The sequence below is a fragment of the Achroia grisella genome, unplaced genomic scaffold (assembly GCF_030625045.1).
Source record: "Achroia grisella isolate CSIRO2021 unplaced genomic scaffold, CSIRO_AGI_Agris_v1 utg1173, whole genome shotgun sequence".
Taxonomy (NCBI): domain Eukaryota; kingdom Metazoa; phylum Arthropoda; class Insecta; order Lepidoptera; family Pyralidae; genus Achroia; species Achroia grisella.
In genome coordinates this window covers 1,562,434-1,586,656 of record NW_026712589.1, presented here as the reverse complement: position 1 = coordinate 1,586,656, position 24,223 = coordinate 1,562,434, and the positions used below count along the sequence as shown (strand labels likewise).

The following is a 24,223-nucleotide window of genomic DNA, read 5'->3' as shown; positions in this document are numbered from 1 at the left end:
TTTCCCTATTGACTTATTTTGCTAATAGACTGCAATGCGAGAGGCTCATGTTTACATTTGGCTATTCGCTTTGACTTTAATAAATTTTGTTGTGTTGTGCAAATATATTCACTTCGATGTGGGTGTAAATGGGAATGGAGCCACGTTACTAGCGAGTGATGGATCGATATAGTTTTTGTAACAATCGCCTTTGAAATTAAATATATTTTTTTCAATATTAACTCGTAGATATGTTAACTTCGACAGTCCATTTGTTTTACCTGCGGTACATTTATAGTTTAATTGAGAGTTTATGTTTACAAATAGTGGAAACGATATTCTAAATTTGTATACAATTGACGGCGTCGGTGGTCTAGCGGTTTGGCGCACTGCCTTACTTGCGATGGTCGCAGGTTCTATTCCTCTCACGGTATAAACATATGCATTGATGAGTATGATTGTTTGTACAGCTCTGAATGTTTTCTATGTATATTATGTATAAAACAAAAAAAGTATCTATGTATTCATATCAGTTGTCTAGTACTAACACAAGCTCTGGTTAGTTTGGGACTAGATGGCGCTGTATGAATTGTCCTGAGATATTATTTTAGCTTTATCCAGTCACTGATGGACATTCTCAAAAATATACAAAGAAAAACTATCAAAACAGACATAAAATACTCATGAGAACAAATGTTGGTCGTGCGGGAATCAAAACCACGACCTTTGAAACTTGAAGGAGAGAGTTCAACCGCTACAGACCGTCGTAGCTAATTAGTTGCTAGTCTATTCAATTAAATAGTTCAACTGCAGTGTATTCGATTCCGTTAATATTTGAGTATCCACTTTCTTTTAATAGAACATAGTGTATGGGAATAGTTGTTCATTCACGGGAAATTCATTTAATGTTAGGCAACTTCTGTAAGTGTTTAAAGTGGCTTTTAAAAAAATGGAAATTCAGTTGAGTATCTTGCCAGTTCTTCTCAATTGAATCTGGTAGACCTGGATGGTAGAGAAGAAATATTAATATAGACCTTGATGTTCATATGTAGCTAAACTGTCCTAAAATAAATACATTATTTTCGATTTAATTTCATAATTATATCAGCGGAAACAAATTCATATAATAAAGAATAACGCTAGAAGAACGCGATCTTCTATCACAATTATTAAAGTAAACATACAATTCAAAATGAGCTAAGTAAGATTTCAGATAATCATAATTACCACACGCGAAATAAAGATAATATACAATTGCCAAAAACAAGACTCGATAAAACATTTAAACATGGCATTACTTTAAAAATAAAAATGTATATTAAGCTACCTATTACTATCAGACAATTACCTTCAAAAGAATTTAAATTGAAAATAAAATATTATTTTGAAAAACATCCTTTTTATAATATAACAGAATATATGACTCAAAATGTAATTATATAATTATACCGTAATCATGATTTTTAAACATTATTATGACGTGTTATAATTGTTTATACCGTGTATTGTGTACGTAATTAATTTATTTTATTTTATTTAATAATATAATTGTAATCGAATTTAAATTTTATAAATATCATTATTGTATATTATGACTTGCCATATATGTAAAGATGTTTTTTACATTGGTCAATAAATGAAACTAAACTAAACTAAACAAGACGTTCTCAGTCCTAATTAAAAAAAATGTAACAGTATAAAGTAATATAAAGACCGTACATATTCGTAAGACAGCTGATTTGTATCTTAACATAATTTAGTTATTGTATTATGTTTCCAGAAGAAAATAAAAATATTATTAAGAAATTGTACATAGTGATTATTTTCAAACTAACATCACTCAATACTGTATTTGTACTTTGTTTGAGGGCGCCTCCTGCGCTTTTTACTTACTATCTGTCAACTATAGTTCTGCATCATTTAGTTATTTTACTTATATTTAATTATATATTTTTATTGTTTTTGCTTTCATTCATAAAATTTACTTTAGAATGTAAAGACGCATAATATCGTAGGAATTATCTTCATAATATACAGAATTGAATTGAATTAATAATCTGTTAAATATGTAATCTTAAGTCTAGTAATATATCTATATTTACACATATATAGTATATGTAGTTTGAAGATAGTTATTGTTATTTATTATGAGTATATATACTGTTAATATAATTTGAATTTGAATCCCTTTTTTCTTGCACTATCCCACTTTATTGGTCGACTCTCCTAATTTTGCGACACCAGGACAATCGGCCCTAGGTTATAGGGTTAGGCAATTTTTCCCTCTCGAAGATATTTGTCATGCTGGTCTATCAAGTAGCTGGAGGACGTCCTCTACCTCTTTTATGTTCTGTTAGTTGGAAAGCTTTTTAACTGCGTATTTCTTTTTGCATTACATGACCATACCATAAATAGCCATGAATTTGAATATAGAAAGAAAAACAATTGATTTGTACATCAAATTAATTGGAAACGCAGATAAATTAACGCAATACATTCCTCACGATACGTCAGTACGTCCGTGTAGTTATCGGAGCGTTTATCCTCGATTTCCGATGCAGACACTGCCAAATCACTTGTCATTACTGGCTTGTTAACTATTCATTTTATATTCGGCCATCGTTAAATGTGTAATATAACCCCGAGTTTTAGGGTTGACACGTCCCGTTTGATAGCACCGACATGTGATGCAATAAAATATTATGTAGGGTTAAATTAAATTTTTGAAGCGTTCTTTTTAATATACCATTTAGAAATAAGTAATGAAACTTGATATAATGTTTCGGTACATTTAGGTTCTAATTATAGATGAATTAATGGAAAAGTAATAAGAATAAATATTCATACCAATTAGGCATATAGGTATCCGCGTACAGAAAAAAATACGATCCTACCAACTCTTTTAAAATAATAAATATGTTTTTTAATTTATGACAAAATTAATAATAAATAATTAAAATCAATTCTTATTATTGCTATATTTATATAGTATAAGAATCAGAAGAATATAACTTATAAAGAAACTGGCGTTACAAATTTTTAAAATGAACGTTCTGAAAGATTCTTTGACAATTAGGTACAAAAGTTTTAGTTGTATTACGTTGTGTTAACTGCAATATATTCTTCAGTAAATGTATGTAAATGTTTGATTAGACGCAGTTTTGTTGTCATTCGTTTAAATTAGTACTAAGAAATAATTGCATGTAAATACAGTAAAATGAAAACAATAAAGCGACATTTTATACCGGAATTAAAAATGCGTGTGAGATAACGCCAGAAGAAATACACTCATACACATAAGTATGACTAACGTATCCATTTATTCTTTGACACAAAACGGGACATTGATTTATTTATGTCAATTAATAGATAGGCAATGAAAAGACAATTTCTTAAAGCTATTTATTCAGAAATTAACTTTAGCCTAAAAGTTAAATATTATTGGATGAACAAATTTGCTTTAATATAGCTAGTGATGCTTTTAAGTAAGACTGAAAATCTTGGCACGTTTTTTATATTCGCTATAATTTTTTTTTATATAAGTATAATTTTAATTTGTAATTATTTAATTTTAAAGACAACAATACTAAACTAATTATATCATTTACGTAACTTAATTATACAATTAAAAAGCTTAAAAAATATAATACAATAACTAAAATATGTTATTAAAAGGGGTCCCTTTAGGCAAAGTTCCGAAGATACTGGCAGCGTTCCATCTTTGAATAGCTAGACTAATTATTTCACTATAATTATCATCAATAATCAACATCACAACCGCCCCGTCCCGCACGGCTGTATAAATTTTCGCGGAGTTTCCGAATACGGGACATTTGCGTCCCAGAGTTCATTTTGGGGACACCGAGACCCGTAATTTTTAAAAGGTACAGTCCCGTTTAAAACGTGCCATCTGTTCACGTTAGGTTCGTACTGACGTTTTGATAATCAATTTGATATCAAACATTCAGCTGCTCCGATAAAAGTATAGTATATAGCCCTATGAAGCTAGGCGTGCGTGCCGCAAGGGACAAATGACCGGGTAACCACTCCCGGTTGTCGTCCATCTCATTTCCACACATAACCGTCCCCATGACTGACAGAGACGAATGACACTACATCCATTTCGCGCTAGTGCCTGATTAATTCACAGTTTTTCTTTGAAACGCGATCGTTGCGTTGACGTTTTAGCCAAAACCCGTCAGACGTGTCGATTAGGGTGGTCGCACATTCATCGGCGTTTGTTTAAAAGACATGCAACAGTGTACGGGGTCAATCATGAAATATATATCAAGCCGAAACCCAAAAGAGAGACAAATGTCTCCAAGAGGTACAGCGGAAAATATTAGGTACCTATACTTCCAAAATTTTAACGCAAACTAGACAAGGTCATGATCAATCAATTAAGTTTGACAGTTCATAATTTATTTGTAGATTCCCACGTCGTTTAGTAGTAAATGTGATTTAGTTTCAGAGTATTCTACCTAGCTCTTCAACTTACGACTATCCGTGATATGTGTAGGGTCTAACCAAAATAGCAACAAAGAATTTGGGACAGCACAGTGTCTATCATAAGGAAATTATTATGAAGCAAAATTTATGTTTTTTTTTTTCATTTTTTTATTACTTTTTCACATCCACGTCTTGTCGTTGATTTTAATTTATTCAATCCCGGTCGTAATACCAATTGTTTGTCATATGTGAAACACTATCAGCACTAAAAGTAATAACATTCTCGCATAATATTCTTATGACCCATTATTTGTCAATTGAATATAAACTAAGATAATACTACTAAGCTCAGATATAACAACTGATAGAGAATAGAGGAAGAAGAGGACATACTGCGACGGCACCAAATAATGGAATAAAGGCAAGACAAGATAATGATGTAAGTTTTAATTTATGGACCAGTAAAAATTAATTTATGGAAGTAATTATTGAGGTAGGATAAAAGGAAAGAGGGGGAGAAGAAGACCAAGGCAACATCTACATCAAGCATGAATGACAGAATTGGAGTCGTTATGTATCAAGGTTTAAAGTATGATGGAAATATAATAAGAGTATGATGGAAGATCGTAGAAAGTGGCAAGACCTCCACCGACAAAAGCGTTGCACTTAAATTTATGAATGAATGAATAAACAATACAAATCAGAACTTCTAATATTTCTGTATGATTTATTAAAAAATAAAATTACGCCTAAATAATGTATATACTTGTAAAATAATATTAATATACACAGGAAACAGGTTATTGAAATATCAATGAAACTAATTAATTATCCAAATTAGGAGTGCCATAATAAATATTTACGTTAACAGTTTCTGCTATAGAGAAATATTTATGAGCACACAATGTCATAACAATGTATTATGTAGGCGCATCAATTAAATATACGTTTCACGGCGTACTTGAAATTTATCCATCCATGAATCACGTTGAAACTGCCTGAAAATAAAAACAAATCATGATACATCAAAGCGAAGTTATGCTGACAATTCGGCTGCGCTCGACTTAATATATAGCAGGCGGTACGTTGTAATCTAAAAATAATTAGAGTCGACATTAGTTTTTATGCGTAAAAAAGACGTAGCGATACGATGGCGGGCTGGGACAAGCACGGAAATACACTGTGATATACTGCGCCCTCTATCCCAATACAATTGTTCACGGCTCTATTCAAAACATGGGATGATTTCATTTAACCAAGAAAAAAGTAGCAACACACCAAAATGAACAAACAGCAATATCTCGTGACGCTCGTGAGTTAAGAGTTAAAAGCGCAGATATTTTCAACACGATTTCAACTGCAACAGCAGACACAGAGAATTGCTAATTAACACCGAAATAAAAATTTGACAACCGAGTAATAACTTATCCGGGCCGAACAACCGTGGACATACGGAGTAAAAGGTACAATGAAAAGTGTAAAGGACCAACAAAAACGGGCCACGACTGTTGGCTCACTTCAGTTAAGTACCGTTGGCTTATTATTTGAAACAGCCTGTAATCTGCCACGCCCGCCGCCCGCCGAAATGAAAAATTACTCAGCTATTTTTAACACAAGTCTCAAGCACAGAAAACGTACAAAAATTAGAGGAATGAGACGGGGGAGCACTTGTACTGCACCATTGAGATCAAAATAAGCAGGAAATTACTGCGCCCCGAGCGTGCGGGCGTCTCTCTAAGGGAATTATTTTGTGTGCCAACGATACGCTCTGTTACCTTTTAAATAAACCAAATAAGGAATGCTTGTTAAAGAAATGTACCATTCAAATGACACTTGTATGTTTCGACGACGTTCATTAACGATTTCGTTTCAAATATCTATTTATAACGGAAATGTGGTATGCACGACACCATTTCTCCTAATGGGCACCTATTATAATTAGCGGATTCCATATCACGTCTCTCTTCCTCTTCTTTAGTCGTGAACTCTTGACATGTTGGTCGTGATGGTATCTCTTCGTTATCTTCCTTATCGACAAAGCTCTGTCATGTCTTGGGTATTATTTTTATATTTTACTAGTTGCCTGCCCCGGTTCCTCGCGAGAAAGATTAATCAAGTAACATAAATGAGATTTATTAGTAAGATATAATAGTTACAAAATTGTAAAAACCTCAACGTTAAACTATGACAGATTTTTTATTATTAACATTATTTAGGCCAAATTTTGCCTATTTTTCCCTTTCGTCAAGTGTAAAAATATACTTAACAATTATAAATACAACAAAAACAAAATTCGCCAAATCGATGCATCCATAATGAAGTTATCAGAAAATGAAATTTATTTTCGTATTGTTTATTTTTATCTCATCTATGTCATCCAATATATTTAATAGTTCAGCGTAAGGCACACCGGCGTCCATCCATCGTCCTTCTTTTAAACACAGTCCCATCCCGCACATCACGATTCGATATCATTTATATCGATTTAATTATTCGATTGTCCACACCTCCGAGTGAAGTCCGACAATAAATCGTAGTCGGCGGTTTCCTTCTATCAGACCGAAGGCAGCATGCGCGTAATCGTGCGTTTACTGTTAAATGGAGTGCGTGGTGATAAATCTATCAAGCTGTATTAATTGATTCCACGAGACGCGCTAATCATGTCTAGCTAGCGTTGGGACCTAGTAATTAATGTTTCTAATTACGCCCGTTGCAGCTAAGTACGCAGCTACTATCTGATCGGGCTGCTGACGTGCTTCAAATACTAATTGCATATATTTAGTATTGTCTAAAGTTTCTACTTTAACGTTATTTTATTGTACATTATTAAGTTTAATGAATTTGCAAAGGATAAAACTCAATTCTTAATAATAGCTATAATAAATCAGGACAATATCTACAGAGCTATGTAATCCCAAATTATGTAGAACTTTTGTTATGAGTTCTGGATAACTGGTAAAAATATTGTATATTTTTTGTACATTCATACGTAATAGAAAATAGGCAGACCAATACAAACAGTCATACACAGGAATATGTAAGTTTGATCGTGTATGTTTATATCGAATCGGCGCCTATCAGATATAAGGCGAAGTACTAAACTGCTAAACTAAGGAGCCCGCCTAATTATAGAGATTTGCCATTTGGAAATCTGTTAATTAAGACATTTTTATAAATGTAACGGTAATTAAAAAGTTTGGAGTATTCAATTTGCAATTTGAGCAATAAAATACATGTAGGAATTACACTTTCGGAACAAGTAACTTTAGCAGCCAATAAAACAGTTGGAGACAATAATGCAACTTTATAGTTGCCAATATGGCGACCGTGACATACGATAAACACGTACAATAAAACTACACCTTAAAAGGATATAGCATCTAAAGCGACTCAACAACGCAACAATTCCGCTTCCAAAACGCCTACTCGACTCGCACTTCTGTTGCGGATCCTAATTCTAATACGACCCGAGACCCCTCTGGGGTGAAGGGGGAAACATTACTTATGTGCGTAGTACATAGCTGTACGGTGTATGGGGGACGGCACGTATAGCCCGCAATTCCCCCAAGCGGGCAGATCGTAAACCTCCGATACCGCGAATTGAATTCTCTACGCGCTTTCAAATATTACTAAACTCTGTATTTACCACGCTGATTTCTTCAATCATTCCAAATCTGTGTTTAATTAATTAAATATTATATCTACTTCATTTATTTGTCATTACTAGTATGTTTTTAATAATATTATAACTAGGTAGGTACGTGTTGTATGTCATGCAAAAAACCCATAAAACCATTACGTATTCAATGATATTTTCATGGTTTTTTTTTGCAGTGACTAATGAAAAACTGTAATTTTTTTCTTTGTTATTCATTTTTGCGATACAATGAATTGATGTGAACAGTGTTTTACTGTTAGTTTACATGACAAGTATTGTAATGTTAATAAAAAACATAAAATGGAATAGTTTAATTAAGATATATTCGATCGGTTTATAATTATAGAAACAACTATAGTGGTTAAGTCGCGGCAGGAAACGTCACTGTAAATTAATCCAACCATTTGTTGGCAGTAGAAGAAAGTACAATTCTAAACCCGACCATCGGCATTACGTTTAGTCCCTAAATTAACAAAGATACAAAGCGTTTCCGCCATGAACGTATTAACATTCTCTAAACCAAGTGCATGTGTTCTCACAGGGCGGGCGCGACGACTAAGTGGACCGTCTAAATTAATTAGAAAGCTTAAAGCAAAACCACCCCTCGCAGCGGATTCAGCGCTGTAAACCAACAATGCGTTGTTAACTTAATAAAACACTTCAGCGTTAAAGCGCAGAGTTTTTCTTAACCCTCGCCGCTGTCATCACTAACCGCTGTAGATTTCTGAAGAGCTTAGTCGTGTTTAAACTAATGTGGTAGCTATGGTTTCAGGGGCTTTGGATTGACGCGTCTCCAACTTTACAATGTAATACTTATGGAGCCGTACTTTTTATTTGGTAAAAAAGATTTTGCGATGTTTAAGTGGGAGTTTTAGGGTTATTGTAAGTGGCGATGATTTGGTCTGTAGTGGACGCAAGTGGTCCGTCCGCAGTACTGTGGCTACATGAGCCGACGGCTGGCCAGCGACTAGCAATACCGGTGTCCGGCGGGCAAGATGGCGTCGCGATCGATTGGTGTCGAGCACGCCCACGTTGCCCACGCCTGCGCTGCACCGCCCTGCAACTGCAACAAGATGCAACGGACCGCCCTCTAGCGAGACAACCAGTCTTCATTGAAGGACAAGATGCTCTTGACTTAGAAATTATATTAAAAATAAAATAGCACATCGTGCGGATATAAAAATAGCAAACGATTCTTTATCAAATAAAACATATATGTACTTCGTTTTATTTATTATGATAGGTATATAATAAAAAAACAAGGAAAGAAGTAAACAACAATATAGTACGTATCTACAATCAAAAATAATAAAAAGGATAACATGCAAGTGATATTGACAGAATGTAATAAAACTACAAATGCTGTCACTTTCGCAAATCACGTTTCCTTTTTGAGAAACACGCTTGTGGAAACATCCCATAAGTATTTTTCTATACTAAACCCTAAACGGCGCACGCAAGGATACAATTTGCCCGAACATACCCGGTAGCGGCGTCATTTTTTAACTATTTTCACGCGCGAAACCTATTTATTGGGCCCCTTAGACCGCGCCTTTGTCATGTCGGCGAGAAAATCGAAGTCAGGTATACTGCAAAGGGGAACGAACATTTCGCCACAATTACGCTTAGAATACGGATGCAAATGGGACTGTAGCCCTAAAAAGTATATCGAATGTCGCTCTGGAGCCGCGATAGCTTTATTTTTGCTGCCGTTACGAGAAATCTATTGCCTCAAATAAAACGCCTATCTGTTACAAATTTAAAAGCCACTTTATTGCTAACTGTAAACGATACGCGCCGAATGTTACTAGTCTGGGAATATGATATTTATAAGAAAAAAATATATTTATTTGTATGCGTTCTACTACAGAAATTCTGTATTTTTACATTTCCATCCTTTATATGTTATTGAGGATCTTCGCTAGAAACGTGGTTTAGTTCTATATGATAAATGTGCACGATAGTTATAACTTGCGAATGTACAAAATTTAAGGCCAGAAGCGTTATGATTTTCCCATTAGGTATATGTAAGTATAAACATGTTTGTCAACAGATATGGCGCTGGGTACGATTTAGCCGCCCGACGGAAAAACGCTACGCGAGAGTCCACGGCAACACTGAAGGCATGGCTCAACGAGCACAAGAAGAACCCCTACCCGACGAAGGGGGAGAAGATAATGTTGGCGATCATCACTAAAATGACGCTGACTCAAGTGTCCACGTGGTTCGCGAACGCACGGCGCCGGCTCAAAAAAGAAAACAAGATGACCTGGGAACCGAAGAATAAAACTGATGATGATGACGACACGATGCTTTCCGATGAAGAAAAAGAAAAAGATGAACAAGACGAGAAAATTAAAACACACAAAGGTTCGTTGAGCTCATTTCAATATATTAAGCCTGTTTAGATTTAGTCGAACTGTAAATCAAACTTTATAGTACTTAGTAATACTAGTTGTACATCACGTGAATTTAAATAAATTCTTGTATGTTACAATATTTCGAATAGAACTAAACGAGGCTTTATGCAACATTGGATGGCCAACTACTTATACGAGTAATTAATTGGCCGTCAAATGTTGTACTTTCTGAATCCTAACATACTATTTCTGTGCTTCAAACACTTTCCCCCTGAACATAATTGTATAAGCTACGCGAAATGTGTACGTTTTTAAATAACAATGTGTTAGTCCTAATTAAACTGTTGCTATAGCGAAAGGTCATGAATATTATACGGTTTCTCTATTTTATTAGTGTGAGCGGTTTGTATTATTTTCATGTTCGTTTTGAGGTGATGTTGTTGAACGTTTAAAATTGCTTTAATTTTGTCGGTGTATAAATCGTCGAGTGAATTGGCATAACGCGGTTGAGGGCCGTAGGGTGTGCGAGATTCGTAGAGGAGGCAAGAGGAGGCCGGCGGAGGCGTGGGACAGAGGGGGGAGTGGGTCTCAGGCGTGTAACTGTGCGTAGCCGCTTCTCGCTCCCGGATTTCCTATTCGTAGTAGTGGGCGGCGCCCGGGCCCAAATTTCATATAACGCTTTTTCCGTTCGTTGGTACAACGGGGCGACGCTCGGAGGTCGCGTTCGGCTTGTCAGACGATCTGCCCTACTTCATGTTCTTGCCAAAGGATTTGTCGAGTTCGTGGATCGTTTCTTTTATGAGGATATTCCGTCTGAACGTAAGTAAGTACGGTTTTGGGGATTTATAATGTGTTCCAATTGAATGTGGGACCTTTTTCGTTGCGGTCTTTGTCGTCACCGTACGAGTGTTACGGTGCTCTTTCGGATGTGTTTTCGTAAGTTCGATGAATACATTCACAAGTACCCGAGCACTTACAATAATAAAATGCAGATACGGAGCGTGCGATTCGCAATAACATCGAGGGAGACTATTTAGTTTCGCTTGTCAACACCATAAATTATAAGTAGACATTGTTACAATAAAGATGGTTTCAAATACGAGTGTTTTCATTGCAAACTTCACGGCGCTAATGGAAGTGTAGCTAGGGGCGTCATAGCTAACGCCCGGCATACGTCGACTAATGAAGCTCGCTATTGTTGGGATAGAAGTATACTTAATTCGTGGTTTGAATGCCGTCTCGGTTGCCGGCAACAGCGGCACTTGGGGTCATAAACTGCCGATAATAAAGTGTCGAGATGTATGGGAGTGTACATGGGGCTTGGAGTGAATGACATGAACGTAGCATGACTGGAAATGACTAAATGATTGTGATAACTATATAAATAATATTAACATTAATTCATAAATTAGACATTCCAACAACAATAGGAACAAGCAACAATGTATGAAAAATATAAAGACGTGAAGTTGCAAAAAGTGAGACGATGTATGTAGAGTCACTAGCTGTCCCGGCAAACGTTGTTTTGCCATATAAATTAATAAAAAAATAGGGGTTGATGATAGAAGGGTGAAAATTTAGGATTGTATGTATTTTTGTATGTTGTATCACAAAAAATTAGAAACTTAAATTTTGTATAAAAAATAAAAAATAAAATTTTGGGGTGGACTAGCCCTAACATTTAGGGGGATGAAAAATAGCTGTTGGCCGATTCTCAGACCTACTCAATACGCTCACAAAATTTCATGAGAATCGGCCAAGCCGTTTCGAAGGAGTATGGGAACGAAAACTGTGACACGAGAATTTTATATATAAGATAAAGGAATACAATATATTGAAGAATTAACAGTAAAATACTGTTTTTTTAATAGAGAATATATAACGTAACAATGATTACTTGATGTACCAATCTATACATATAAATAAAAGTGGAATATCTGTTTGTTATATTGAAATAAACGTTTTTTACTACATGCATATGAATATAAATACGGTACAAACACCAAAATAACATTTTTTACAATTTTTGTCTGTCTGTCTATTTGTTCCGGCTAATCTCTGAAATGGCTGGACCGATTTTGACGGGACTTTTTTTTTACAGGTAGCTGATGTAATAAGGAGTAACTTAGGTTACTTTTATTTTAGAAAAATAAAGTTAAATTCCACGAAGACGACATCGCGTGTACAGCTAGTGCATAATGTATTTTACACATATACATAGCTAGTTTAAAAGGCGTATTTTTTTTAAATCTAATTTAAAGTTGTGGTATTTAACATTTCTATCACTGTACTTATTTAATTTTGACATTTCTTCTATTAACCTTGTTTATTTTGTAGTAAACAAGTAAAAATAAAAACATGTTATTATGCACATTATACGGGGTTCTAACAACATTTATAATACTTATTAGACAAGAAGTACAGTAGAAAACAACCAAAAAAATAAAAAGTTTCCATAAAAAAAAATCGTTCTTTTCAAATAAATGTTGTACATGTTTACAATAATACACAGTCAGTAAATTCAAATTTGGGAGGATAGAGTGAAATATATTATTATTACAAAACTACTACAACTGAACTCTGTCTGTCTGTCTGTCTCGCTTTCACGCAAAACCAAAAATAACATCTATTTCTACGTGAAGTAGGTACTTGTATTGGTTAAATTCGAAAGTTACATTTGTGATCAATATGAGATAACGATCACTTGTTTTTGGTTTTTTTATAGTAACTAAAGAGGCACAAAATCATTAGTTTTAATATGTACTCTAACGAAAGAGGAATAACGTTTATTTTACAATACTAATGACATACAACTGACATATGAACCTAAATCTACGAGTATATAAAATAACAGGTGAGTAATTAGTAATATTTTTTAAAGGCCTATCTATTTGGAATATTTAATGAGCATACCTTCTTATTATTATTTATTATTACCTCAAATTTGTATTGAGAATAAATTCATATAAATAACTAAAAATCAAAATTTTATATTTAAGTTAATAATTCTTTCTTTCCTTAACACTTACTGATCCGACAGCGCTACTCGCGTAGAATACACCTCTGACTCTTTTGAGTAAGATTTTAAAATATTACATATTTTAAAATAAAATAATTTTTTTTTACTATTTTACAGAAGATTTTTAAAATATTTTATTTAATTTTTCATGTTTATCAAATTTCAAAATTCAAATCATTTAACTGTGTGTAGTGTAGTTAATAATAAACTCTAGAGTTCTTCCAATTTTTCTAGATCTGGACATTTCATCATCCCTCACAGTGGCTACAAAAAAGTCGCGCATTTCCCCTCAACGAGGATTACAGACTCGCGCCCCTACGTCCCTACTTCCGAGTGACACCACTGTCGGAGTTCCGCAGATCTGATTGTTATGATCCTATTGTTATTGCACAAAATGCAATATTCTATTAAGAATTGTAATAACATATATAAATATTAATGCATTAACAAAGGCAATATGAGTCCGAAAAAGAATATATAAATATTAATACATCATATTATAAAATAGCTATACATATAAAATAGCATATAAATATATACATTAAGAAAAGAATGAGTCTTTCCTTTCCGAAAAAAAATGGTTGTCGTGAACATACTATATGTTATTAATATTATAAAGGGAAATTTTGTGAGTTATCATGGATGGATGTTTGTTACTCTTTCACGCAGAAACTACTGTACGAATTACGATGAAACTTTACAGTACATCAGAATAACACATAGACTATGATTAAAAAGATAAACATAATAGCTTTAAATCAATCGTAGTGATTAGAGCAGGCCTCGTTCACGAGTATGACGTATGATTTTTACACAATTCAAATGTGCCTACTAACATTTTGCATCATGTGGGCCATCAGCTGTGTCTACATGAACATTATTGATACGTGGAACGTACGAGCAATAATACGAGTATGTAAACACTTTCGAACCTTGTCGCAGTAATAATTTATTGGTTTTATGCAAAATTGTTTGAATATCTCAATAATGTCACTATGATAAGGTACTAAAGTGTTTACGAACGTAAATTGTATAATGTCATAAATAAAATAGACTATATATTAAAAATTATTAAATAATAATTAAAAACGTTAAAAATATATTATATGAATAATATATTTACTTTTTATGTAATAATTAAAAAACATAAAGGCATTTTATAGAGGTTGTAAGGAATCTGAATTTATAAGAATAATATATTGAAGAACAATATCATTACGAAAACAATAAGAATTATATTATACATTTGTAAAAGTTTAATTAAAAAAGTCCCAAACCAAGTTCTACCATTGAAGTTATATGCTACAACATAGGCAAATCACTATTAAAACACTAGTCTTTTATTTTACGATCAAATCTCCTTCTTGCATTAAAACTTTTTGTAAATCTGATTCAACAACCCTTTACCGTTTTTCAATATAATTTGTAGTAAACCAAATTGAAATTTAATGAGAATCAAATAAAATTCATATTTCTTTTTGCATTAATTTTATATATTTATTTGTTTTTATTAAACCAAATGGAAGTTTAAAGAGAATCAAATAAAATCCATATTTGTTTCGCATGAATTTTATATATTTGTTTGTTTTTATTAAACTAATTCGAAATTTATACATACATACAAACAATTATGGTCTTTAATTGATTCTCATTGAATCAATTAAAGACCATAATTGTTTGTATGTCTTTATTTATATTTATAACTCTAGTAATGCGGGACATAAATTGATACGTAAATAGATGTATTTGCGAAATCTACATATTAAGTATATACAACGCAACTGCATTTGTTTCGCGTCTTAATTTTTGTGTTTCTTAATTAATATACGTGTGAAGAATGAAAAAAAAATTATAGGTAAATGATCTATGTTGGAAGATAAGTATATTTGTATTCGTGAAACTTATAATGTTACGTTTTAACAAACTTACCAGAATATGTCAAGTTTTTATAAAAGTATCCAGGAATTATGTAAAGTATTAAAAAAATATATGTATTTAATTTTTTATTTATGTTATATAAATACTATACAAAAGAGCATTTCCAGTAGTAAATATGTAATTTACTAAAAAAAATAAGTCAAGTAATTGTAGTTAAAATGCCAGGCATGTACCAGGTTATTATATAATTGTGTGAATATAATGTTGTATACCCGCTTGTAACGTAGGTCTGACGTGACTACAAACTTCGCGTGCGTTTACTATCGACCGACGCTGTAATATCCGAATTGTTTATATGCATTTTTGTTGTAGAGCGGATTAAGTGAATTAGCAACGAAACATAATAACTAGAGTGATAGTCCAACAATAAGTTATTACGGGAAACACGCACATCACAGTATTAACTACGTTTCGGCTAGCGAAACCCAAACTGCAGACCTGAACAAATAAACCATAACATTCACTCGACATGCATAACCATTCTTTTACTAAACCGTCAATGTTCACGACGTGTAATATATCATTTTAAGTCACGCCAAACAAAGCCAATATAAAAGCTTTCACACGCGATCCCTAGGACGTCGTCGACAAACAAACACACAGAACTATCCCGCGCTAAGCCACTCATGAATAAAAGCTTCATTTTGTGACCCCCACCAATAAATGTTAATTTTTGTCGTGAGCACACGCATCCCAAATAAAATATTAAGCCGGGCCGGCGTTAATAGCTAACGAGTACGGCTAATACAAACAAGTGAACATCGGGGCGGACGCCAAAGAGTAATAAATTGCAGCGTCCTCTGTTGCAAAGTGCACTGCGCTGCACCGGAGTGCTCGAGGGGCTTGAGGCGCGGGGGAGGGTCCTGCGGAGCGCCCTGTGAGGCCGGAGACGCATTTTTATTATGTCACTTCGCCCCTGGCTTCGGGTAAAGGGGAAGACCACTTGACGTGTCAAACGAAGTGCGCTTCATGCGTGAGATCCCAGCCCGCTCCAAATCCTATCCACGTGTCGCTTCTAGAGGCGCTTAACTGCACGTTCAGTAATCTAGAGTATAGCTTTACGTATTCTGCCATTTGATAAATATTTATAAACGATTTAGTGAAATAGCCGCATCAGTTTAATTGGATATAACCCTTTATATTTAGAATGAAATCGTTTTGTTTATACGTGACTGCAGTAGAAGGTTTAGGTTTATTTAAAGAAGATAAAGGATTGAACGTCTCTTGATTCATAGCTATCAATTCGGACAATTTTATATAAGAAAAAAACAATTCTATTTATGTATATTTGTTTAATTAAAAAGTTTAGTTAATTGATATGTTATAAATGTATGTTTAACTGAATCCACAACAGACAACAAACCAACATAAATCCGCGTAAGTTTAAGTATCACATTTTATATTCAATAAACTGCTCCCTAACAATTTGTAAAGAAATTAGCTTAACGAATACATTAAACATATTGCTAAAATAAAACATTATGAAATCGTGCAATTCTCGCTTATCTCCCGTCGTTGTGGGCCTTTATTAGATTAATACAATGAAAATTAAAACAATTTGCCGGATAAATATCTTCGCGCGGAGTATCATTGGCGTCCCTATTTATCCCTAGTGAAGGGCAACGCGGATAACCCCTCTTAAAAGCTAGGAGCAGTCAGCATTAGATGGAATAAAGAGAATGAAGTCGAGCGGTCGCGCCACCCTCCCTCGCCCCGTCGCACCCCGCAGGCCTCTGAATTTCATTAGTCGCCTCAACCCGCCCCGCTCCCTCCGAAAGCCACTTTACAACGGAAAATGGCATTATGATAATACTTAGGGCCTTATAAAATTTTGCTGAATAAACATTTTTGTGTAATTGTACAATAACACCATTTTTTTGTAGCGAGAACGCTGCTCGGATTAATTTCATTGCAGCTTTAAAATAATCGAGCGACCGAGTCAAGATTTTATCGCGGAGATTGCCGAGGATAATATTGATGATTAAAAAAAAAAGATAAAGTACGACTTGTTATAAAAACGAACGTTAGGCGGAAAGAATAAAAGGGATGTGTATAGCGGTCAAAATAGAAGAAAGGACGGGAATCGAGGTTGACCATTAATTGTGTCGCGGGCACATTCCACGAGGAGTGCGGTGCCGCGGGGTGCGCCGGGAAATGCGAAATAAATGCCCGGCTTAAATACGAAAGGGATCGGCGAGTGAGCCCGCGGCGGGGGACTCGCGCCCCAAAGTGGTATTTTCACTTCGCTAATCGGATAACCACTTAACGAATGGGTCACTGCACGCCAAACGTATTTTCACACGACTTTTCCGAAGGGAGCCGACGATTCCACTTCTTAGTACCTAAAACTTACGTCCCAGTTGTAACGGTCACGTTCACAATTCAATACGGCTCGTATCGATTTTTTAAGCTCTGTTTTATTGGTGTAGCATTAGTTACGGCTTCGGCTATTGCGACTAATCTGATTGCAATGACGTATGCTCCCACGTTTATTGCTGATCGGACATAAAATATGATCGATGAATACGATTATCTTTACAGATGAGGAGCGGAAAAGCGATGAGCTGCTGCAGGGGATGCATCACCAGTTGCTGGGTTACGGGATAAAAGAAGAATCAAAGCGAGGGACTTCAGACTGCGGTGTGCCCATTCCGGCATCTAAACCGAAGATATGGTCATTAGCTGATACAGCAGCATGCAAGACGCCGCCACCGGCTGCACAGCCCTGGCCACAGCACTCCTATGGACCAGACCGCTCAGCAGCTGCCGACAGTAGCTCTAACGGATTCGCGTTGCCGGCGACAGCAGCAGCGAGCCCTGCTAGCGGCTCATATGGCCGTTATGGTGGCTTTCCGGCGGGGCAATATAGTGGCCAGCATCCCTGCGTGCATCCTGCCGCATTCCCCGACGTGCAAACTGACACACCCCCGCAGACTCCACCCAACATGAAGGTGCCGAGTGTCGCAAATCCACTTGGCAGCGGCGGTGGATCTGGCTACTGCTTTCCTCGGCATCAGCAATCGCCGCAGCGTGATCCCTACCACAATCCTCACCATGCCGCTAACAGCCACCAGCCCAACCAACCACATCACAACGAGGGATCTGCCGCCTTCAAGCCCTTCTATAAGAGGTTAATATACTTACATTAATATTCAACCGTTAGGCAATTAGGATCATAAATCGTAATCAAAAAGATCATTCGATTACTTAGGCTAATAGGTGGTAGGTGGACTAAGTTCACGATCTCCTACACCACGTGAAAAGAGAATATTTCCTATTCCAGCTCGCTCCAACATCCCAACGGTTTCGTGTCGGCCGTCTGAAAGCGGACCGCGCACCACTAGCGGTGAGTTTCCGATTGATTCAAATATAGGTGCTCGAGCTAGATCCTACTAATATACTGTGTCTATGTAAATAAATGGATGATTATACTAAAGATGCAGAGAGATCCTTAAAGAGATTTGCGGTTTAGTAGCGAAGAGTCGAGGCAGGGCGTCATGTCCGTAATTGAAAACAATGGAGTTTAGTCGCGGAAGGGCGTCGCGCGACGCGAGGGCGAGATTGCAATCTCACATCATTTGTCAGTGTCAACGGGACGCGCACTGCACGCCTACGTACGCGTCGGTGACCTGTCCAAATTAGCTTCTCCGGCTGTACGAGCGCGTAACATAGATATTTTATCGCTGAAATAAGCCATTATCTCTAAACTATTTTTAGCTTCTAGACTATTAACACCTTTCATCGCGTTGATGATGATAATATGGACTAAATAAATAATAATACCAACAATAACTACGACAGTTTTAAATTTTTTATAATTGTAACATCAATGTGAATACACAATAAACCTGTTTGAAATTTTTATAAATAATTCATCAGCATACTTTAAAGTATTCAATAATAATTTAGTATACAAAATATATTTATTAGGTGATGCCTATCGTAGTAATTTTATCCATGTCGTAACATCACTGTGACGTAATCCATCTTGCTGATAATAAATATCCAATAACATTCCCAAATAGTGTAGAAAATTTGAATTCAAATGAAATGACGTCGAACCTAAGAAATGTCGCTATAACTCGATGTAATGAGCAGACGTTTATTGCATTTATACCGTCTACTAGAATGATTAATTTTACAAACGACATACTAATAGATAATGAAGTATTATTATCGTTAAATATCGCTACTTTTAGGCATAACGTAAAGACGAAACAATTTGATGAAAAAACTGCAAATGCAAATAATAACTGGTTTAAAGCCATTTGTAAATAACATGAGACATTATATTATTCACAAATTAATAAAACTAATTAGTTAAACACAAAATTAGTGAAAGTGAGAACAAATTGGATTATAATCGCGACTCTAACAATACCGTGTGAAGATGAAATCTAAATAGTTCCCCGATGGTGTCTCTTGTCACATTTTTCTTAGAGTCTATAAACTTTTTCTGAGAAATGGAGACTGCGGCAGCGGTATCCGCGTCTCATTACAATAAATCGCTATCATCGACGCCGCCGCACAGAGCGGCATCGCCAAGAATTTTGTTTTAGCCAAACGCTCACAAATTCACTTCTAGAACGTTTTGTATTATTTTCGTTTTCACGCCTTTTTGTCCCTCGGATTCCATGACGCGAAAATAACTCCTTATCGCGGCATTCCTCTAAAGTAGCCCCAAAAAGAGCACGGCGTATTGGCAGTTTTTTGTTTTCAACTTAAATAACATACCTACCAGTGTCGTTTTAACTTATTATTTTGCCAAATGATATCGCGAATTGATCCTGTTATACACTCAACTAAAGAGGATCAAATTTAGCGAGCTGACATATTATTGCTTCCATTTTCGAAGATTGAAAAACAATAATGATCAATACCGGATGGATAAAAGTCAGATCTAATACGCCTAGTTGTAATCCTATTGAGGGTGGTCAATTTAAATAATACAAAGCGGGAATTGTCCCTAAGCCCGAAAATGAATGAACAATGAGTATAGTGGTGGCCGCGCCGCTGTCGGGCACGGCAGCCGGGTTGGTCTCCGAAGGCGATAACGCGAGCAACGGACACCACAAGCGTGCGTGGGCGTGGAATCTCAATGGATCCTCTTCATTCACAACACTACCTCTGCATTAAGGCAGCTTTTTTTTAACGCTCTAATCTCTTATCTTTCGATCCTCGCTCGGGTCCTTCTTTGTTTCATTCAGTCGCAGGTCGCTCGGATAACCTGTTTGACTTCTTTTTTCATTGATGCTGTACAAACTTGAGATGACCGCGGCCGAGGTCGAATTTTTATTTCTTTCACATTTCGGTTTTCCGGTCCCAACGATTCGTTAATAAATTCTCAGATAATGAGACTGAACGTTTCGTCACCTCATCTCGATTGGTTATTCTTTTTTACTTTTTGGTTGATATGTGTGAACACTGCGGCGGGCTCGCTGCCCTGACGCCGCGATAGAATCGGAACAACTATCCGAACGGACCTTTTTTTTCATTAATTTAAATACCGCTACTCTTTTTAGACTAAAACTTTATCATTGTAAGGTTCTATTTAAATGTTTAAGTATTCCTATAAAATCTTGTGTGTATCGAGATTAGATGTAAGTATTATTAATAGCTGTGCTAAAACGATGTTTACTTGTTGCAGGTAAAGCACGTGAAACCTGGGTCGCTGCACCATGCATCAACCACTAGGGACTAACAAATTTTCACAGTGGCACAGTGTTTCAGTTCTATTATAAGATTTATGATGCAAACAATTTGTAGGGACATAAAACTATGGCTACGAAATATGCGACTACATTTTGTAGACTCTGTAATGTTATATTAATTTTGGTGCATACGTTTTTTGTATATGGCCTAGTGTAATTTTTAAACTACTAAACTAAAGTGCACCGATCATTATAATGTAAAAAGAATTTTATGATGTACTTAATATTCGGTTCTGATGTGATTACGGTCGACGGTTGTCCTTAATTAGTGAAATAATATGAAACGAATCATTGTACGGAATCAACGTTGCTCAGTATTTTTATAGATTTAAGTATAATATGGAAATATTATCCAAATTATTTATAGAGATACACAAAAGGCGCAATTACGTGTAAAGTATACCACGAGTTGGTTTTAGTAAAATTGTACATTATCTTTGGACTCCAGCAGGAATAATTGTAAGATAAGGGTCTCGTATGCTGATTTGCTATTAAGTTCTTCCAACGTTTGATTGTAGTGTTTTCTTGGAGCAATAAGTTATTCATTAGTTGCGGTGCCAGACTTTACTTTCGTTAGTTGTAAGTGATTGTTAATTCAGTGAAGTGGTAATGGGAACTTTAGTTTCGCGTTGTTTGCGTCGCAATCTGTTTCATTTTGTTACTGTACGGATCGATTCACAATCGTCGATTCGATTATTGTTATTGTCATTGTATATAGAATGTTTTGTAGATTTTCTATTTTTAGTTTCTTAACAAGTGTACAAAGTAATTAATATGGTTTCGTCACGCGGCGCCTCACATAATTGCGTCAATATGAATTTTATAAATATTGTTTAAAAGTATTATTAGAATACATTGTAAATAAATATATTCTGAATATTTTATGTTTAAAGTGATCGCGGTCACTCAACGACAGGATCCGGGATTTTATATATATAGAATACGATTTGTTTAATGTTGGATATAGTCATGTGAAGTATGTGCTAGGTAACAAAGTATTCAATAAACAATGAAGGGCGTACGAAAATTTTCGCGGGTAGTAATGTTTTGAGGCCATATTTTTAACTGGTTTTAAAAATTAAGCAAAGCTTATACGAATTGAAGGTTTTTCTTTTATAAATGTTGTATTAGATAAACCACGATCACCGATTTAGATCTGCCAGAGGAGCTGATGTTTCAGATTGACGTTAGGGTATACCTTAATTAAACATCGTCCGTAAATGCAATAGATTTTTGTTTTATATACCTTAGTCTGTATGTATTTATAGGTCACAACTTAGATTACACGTGGGTCAACAATTTTGAGGCTTATTACAATCAATCGAAGTATAATGCAACGTAATAATTGTGAGACAAAACATTTCAATGTGACCAAATCGAATACATTCGCTTAATATTAAATGTTCTATATAGATATTTATAGAATATATACCTATTATTATTATGAGTAAAATTATGTAACAATTGTAATTAAATCTTTATTTCAATGGAGTAAATTTCATTTTACATTTACCTTCCCTTTACATCACTTTGTTTATAAATAAGTGAACTATTACTTGAATGACGATAGTGCATGGCAATAGTTGTTCATGCACGGGATATTCATTTAATGTTAGACGTAGACACCTATGTAAATATACATTGTAAATGAACTGGCTTTAAAAAATATATTCAATTGAGTTCTTGCCAGTTCTTCTCAATTGGATCTATATACTGAACTGGACGGTAGAGAAAAATATATACCTACATGAATTATGATTTTTGAATTTGAATTTGAATTTGGAATTATTCTGTAAATAGTAAATACTATATAGACCTATATATGAGACCTAATTGTATGAATCATTAAATTCAACGAATCACATATAATAACACATACTCTATCATCTGACGTTGCAATTGAAAACTTATTACGTGCACATAAAGAAACTATTTGCTTACAATAATATAATATCTCCACAGCGCCAACTAAACCTAATCTAAGCAGAACTTGTGTTATGGGTACTAAACAACTGATTGATAATTTTTTTTGTAAATACATACAAAATATACACAGAAACTATCCAGATATCAAAAATCTTACTAATGAATAAAGAGTAATAGAAAACTTATAAGAAACATAGATACATTTTTTTTATAAATACAAACAAAATATACACAGAAAACATCCAGATATAAACAATCATAGTGATGAATAAAGATATTTGTAGCGTGTAAGAAATCGAACTCGTGACACATCGACAGTAAAGCGGTGTGCTAAACCGTTAAACCATCGAGGCTGTCCTACAGTACAGATATTCTTCATATTTAAAACTGCAGTTTCTCCTAATCTCTCTAAATGTTAGATTAAACCATTTTAACGATTTAAATAAGTAAATCAGGTTAACCTAATAGCGTTTCTGTCTTGAGAACGGGGGTACAAAGAGAGTAATGTCGATAATGAACCGGTAAAATTCGTAGGTAAGAGGGGTTCCTCCCTTACCTTTTGCCTCTTAAACAATGCTTAAAGGGTAATAAAAGAACTGTTTTTTTTTTCTACTTTGGAGTGCTAACGGAATTATAGTCTTCGTTTACCAAGTTCCCAAAGTTTATGTGCCTAATTAAATTGCATTTTCTTATCGCCCTCGATGGTTGGTAGGTACCTACCTGATACTTTTTGTATCCGTTTGTTTTTGAGATCATCAACAGCACGGATGAATATTTCTTTTTCTTTGTTCTGGCAACAAGGTTGGTAGTACTGTCAGTCACATTTATGTCAAATTTCATGTCAAAATATTCATTAGTGTTTGAGATACGTGTCGTTTTGTGAGCTGCTAAAAGTGAGTTTTTCGTTTTTTGCGATGTCGAAATTTGTTGAGCAAAGAATTTGCATTAAATTTTGTTTACGGAATCAATTTTCTGCTGCGGATACGTTGAGGATGGTGCAGAAAGCCTTTGGTGATGAGGCTATGTCTAAAAAAAATGTTTACAAGTGGTATAGTGAGTTCCAAGCCGGCCGTGAACGTGTCGAAGACGAAGAGCGTCCAGGGCGACCATCAACCTCAACCGACGAAGCTCACGTTCAACAAATCAAAGATTTGGTGTTGAAAAACCGTCGATTAACAATTAG

General features: G+C 35.0%; 1 protein-coding gene across 1 annotated transcript in view; it reads left to right on the top strand.

The window, feature by feature from the left end:
* LOC131851183 (homeobox protein araucan-like) overlaps positions 1-22,594 on the top strand; it is a 51,336-nt gene extending 28,742 nt beyond the window's left edge. The window contains exons 3-5 of the mRNA XM_059201632.1: positions 10,140-10,456; positions 17,945-18,533; positions 21,051-22,594. Coding sequence (XP_059057615.1) covers positions 10,140-10,456; positions 17,945-18,533; positions 21,051-21,054 — 910 coding nt within the window. The 3' untranslated portion in view covers positions 21,055-22,594. The remainder of the gene's footprint in view (positions 1-10,139; positions 10,457-17,944; positions 18,534-21,050) is intronic.
* Positions 22,595-24,223: the final 1,629 nt, after the last annotated feature.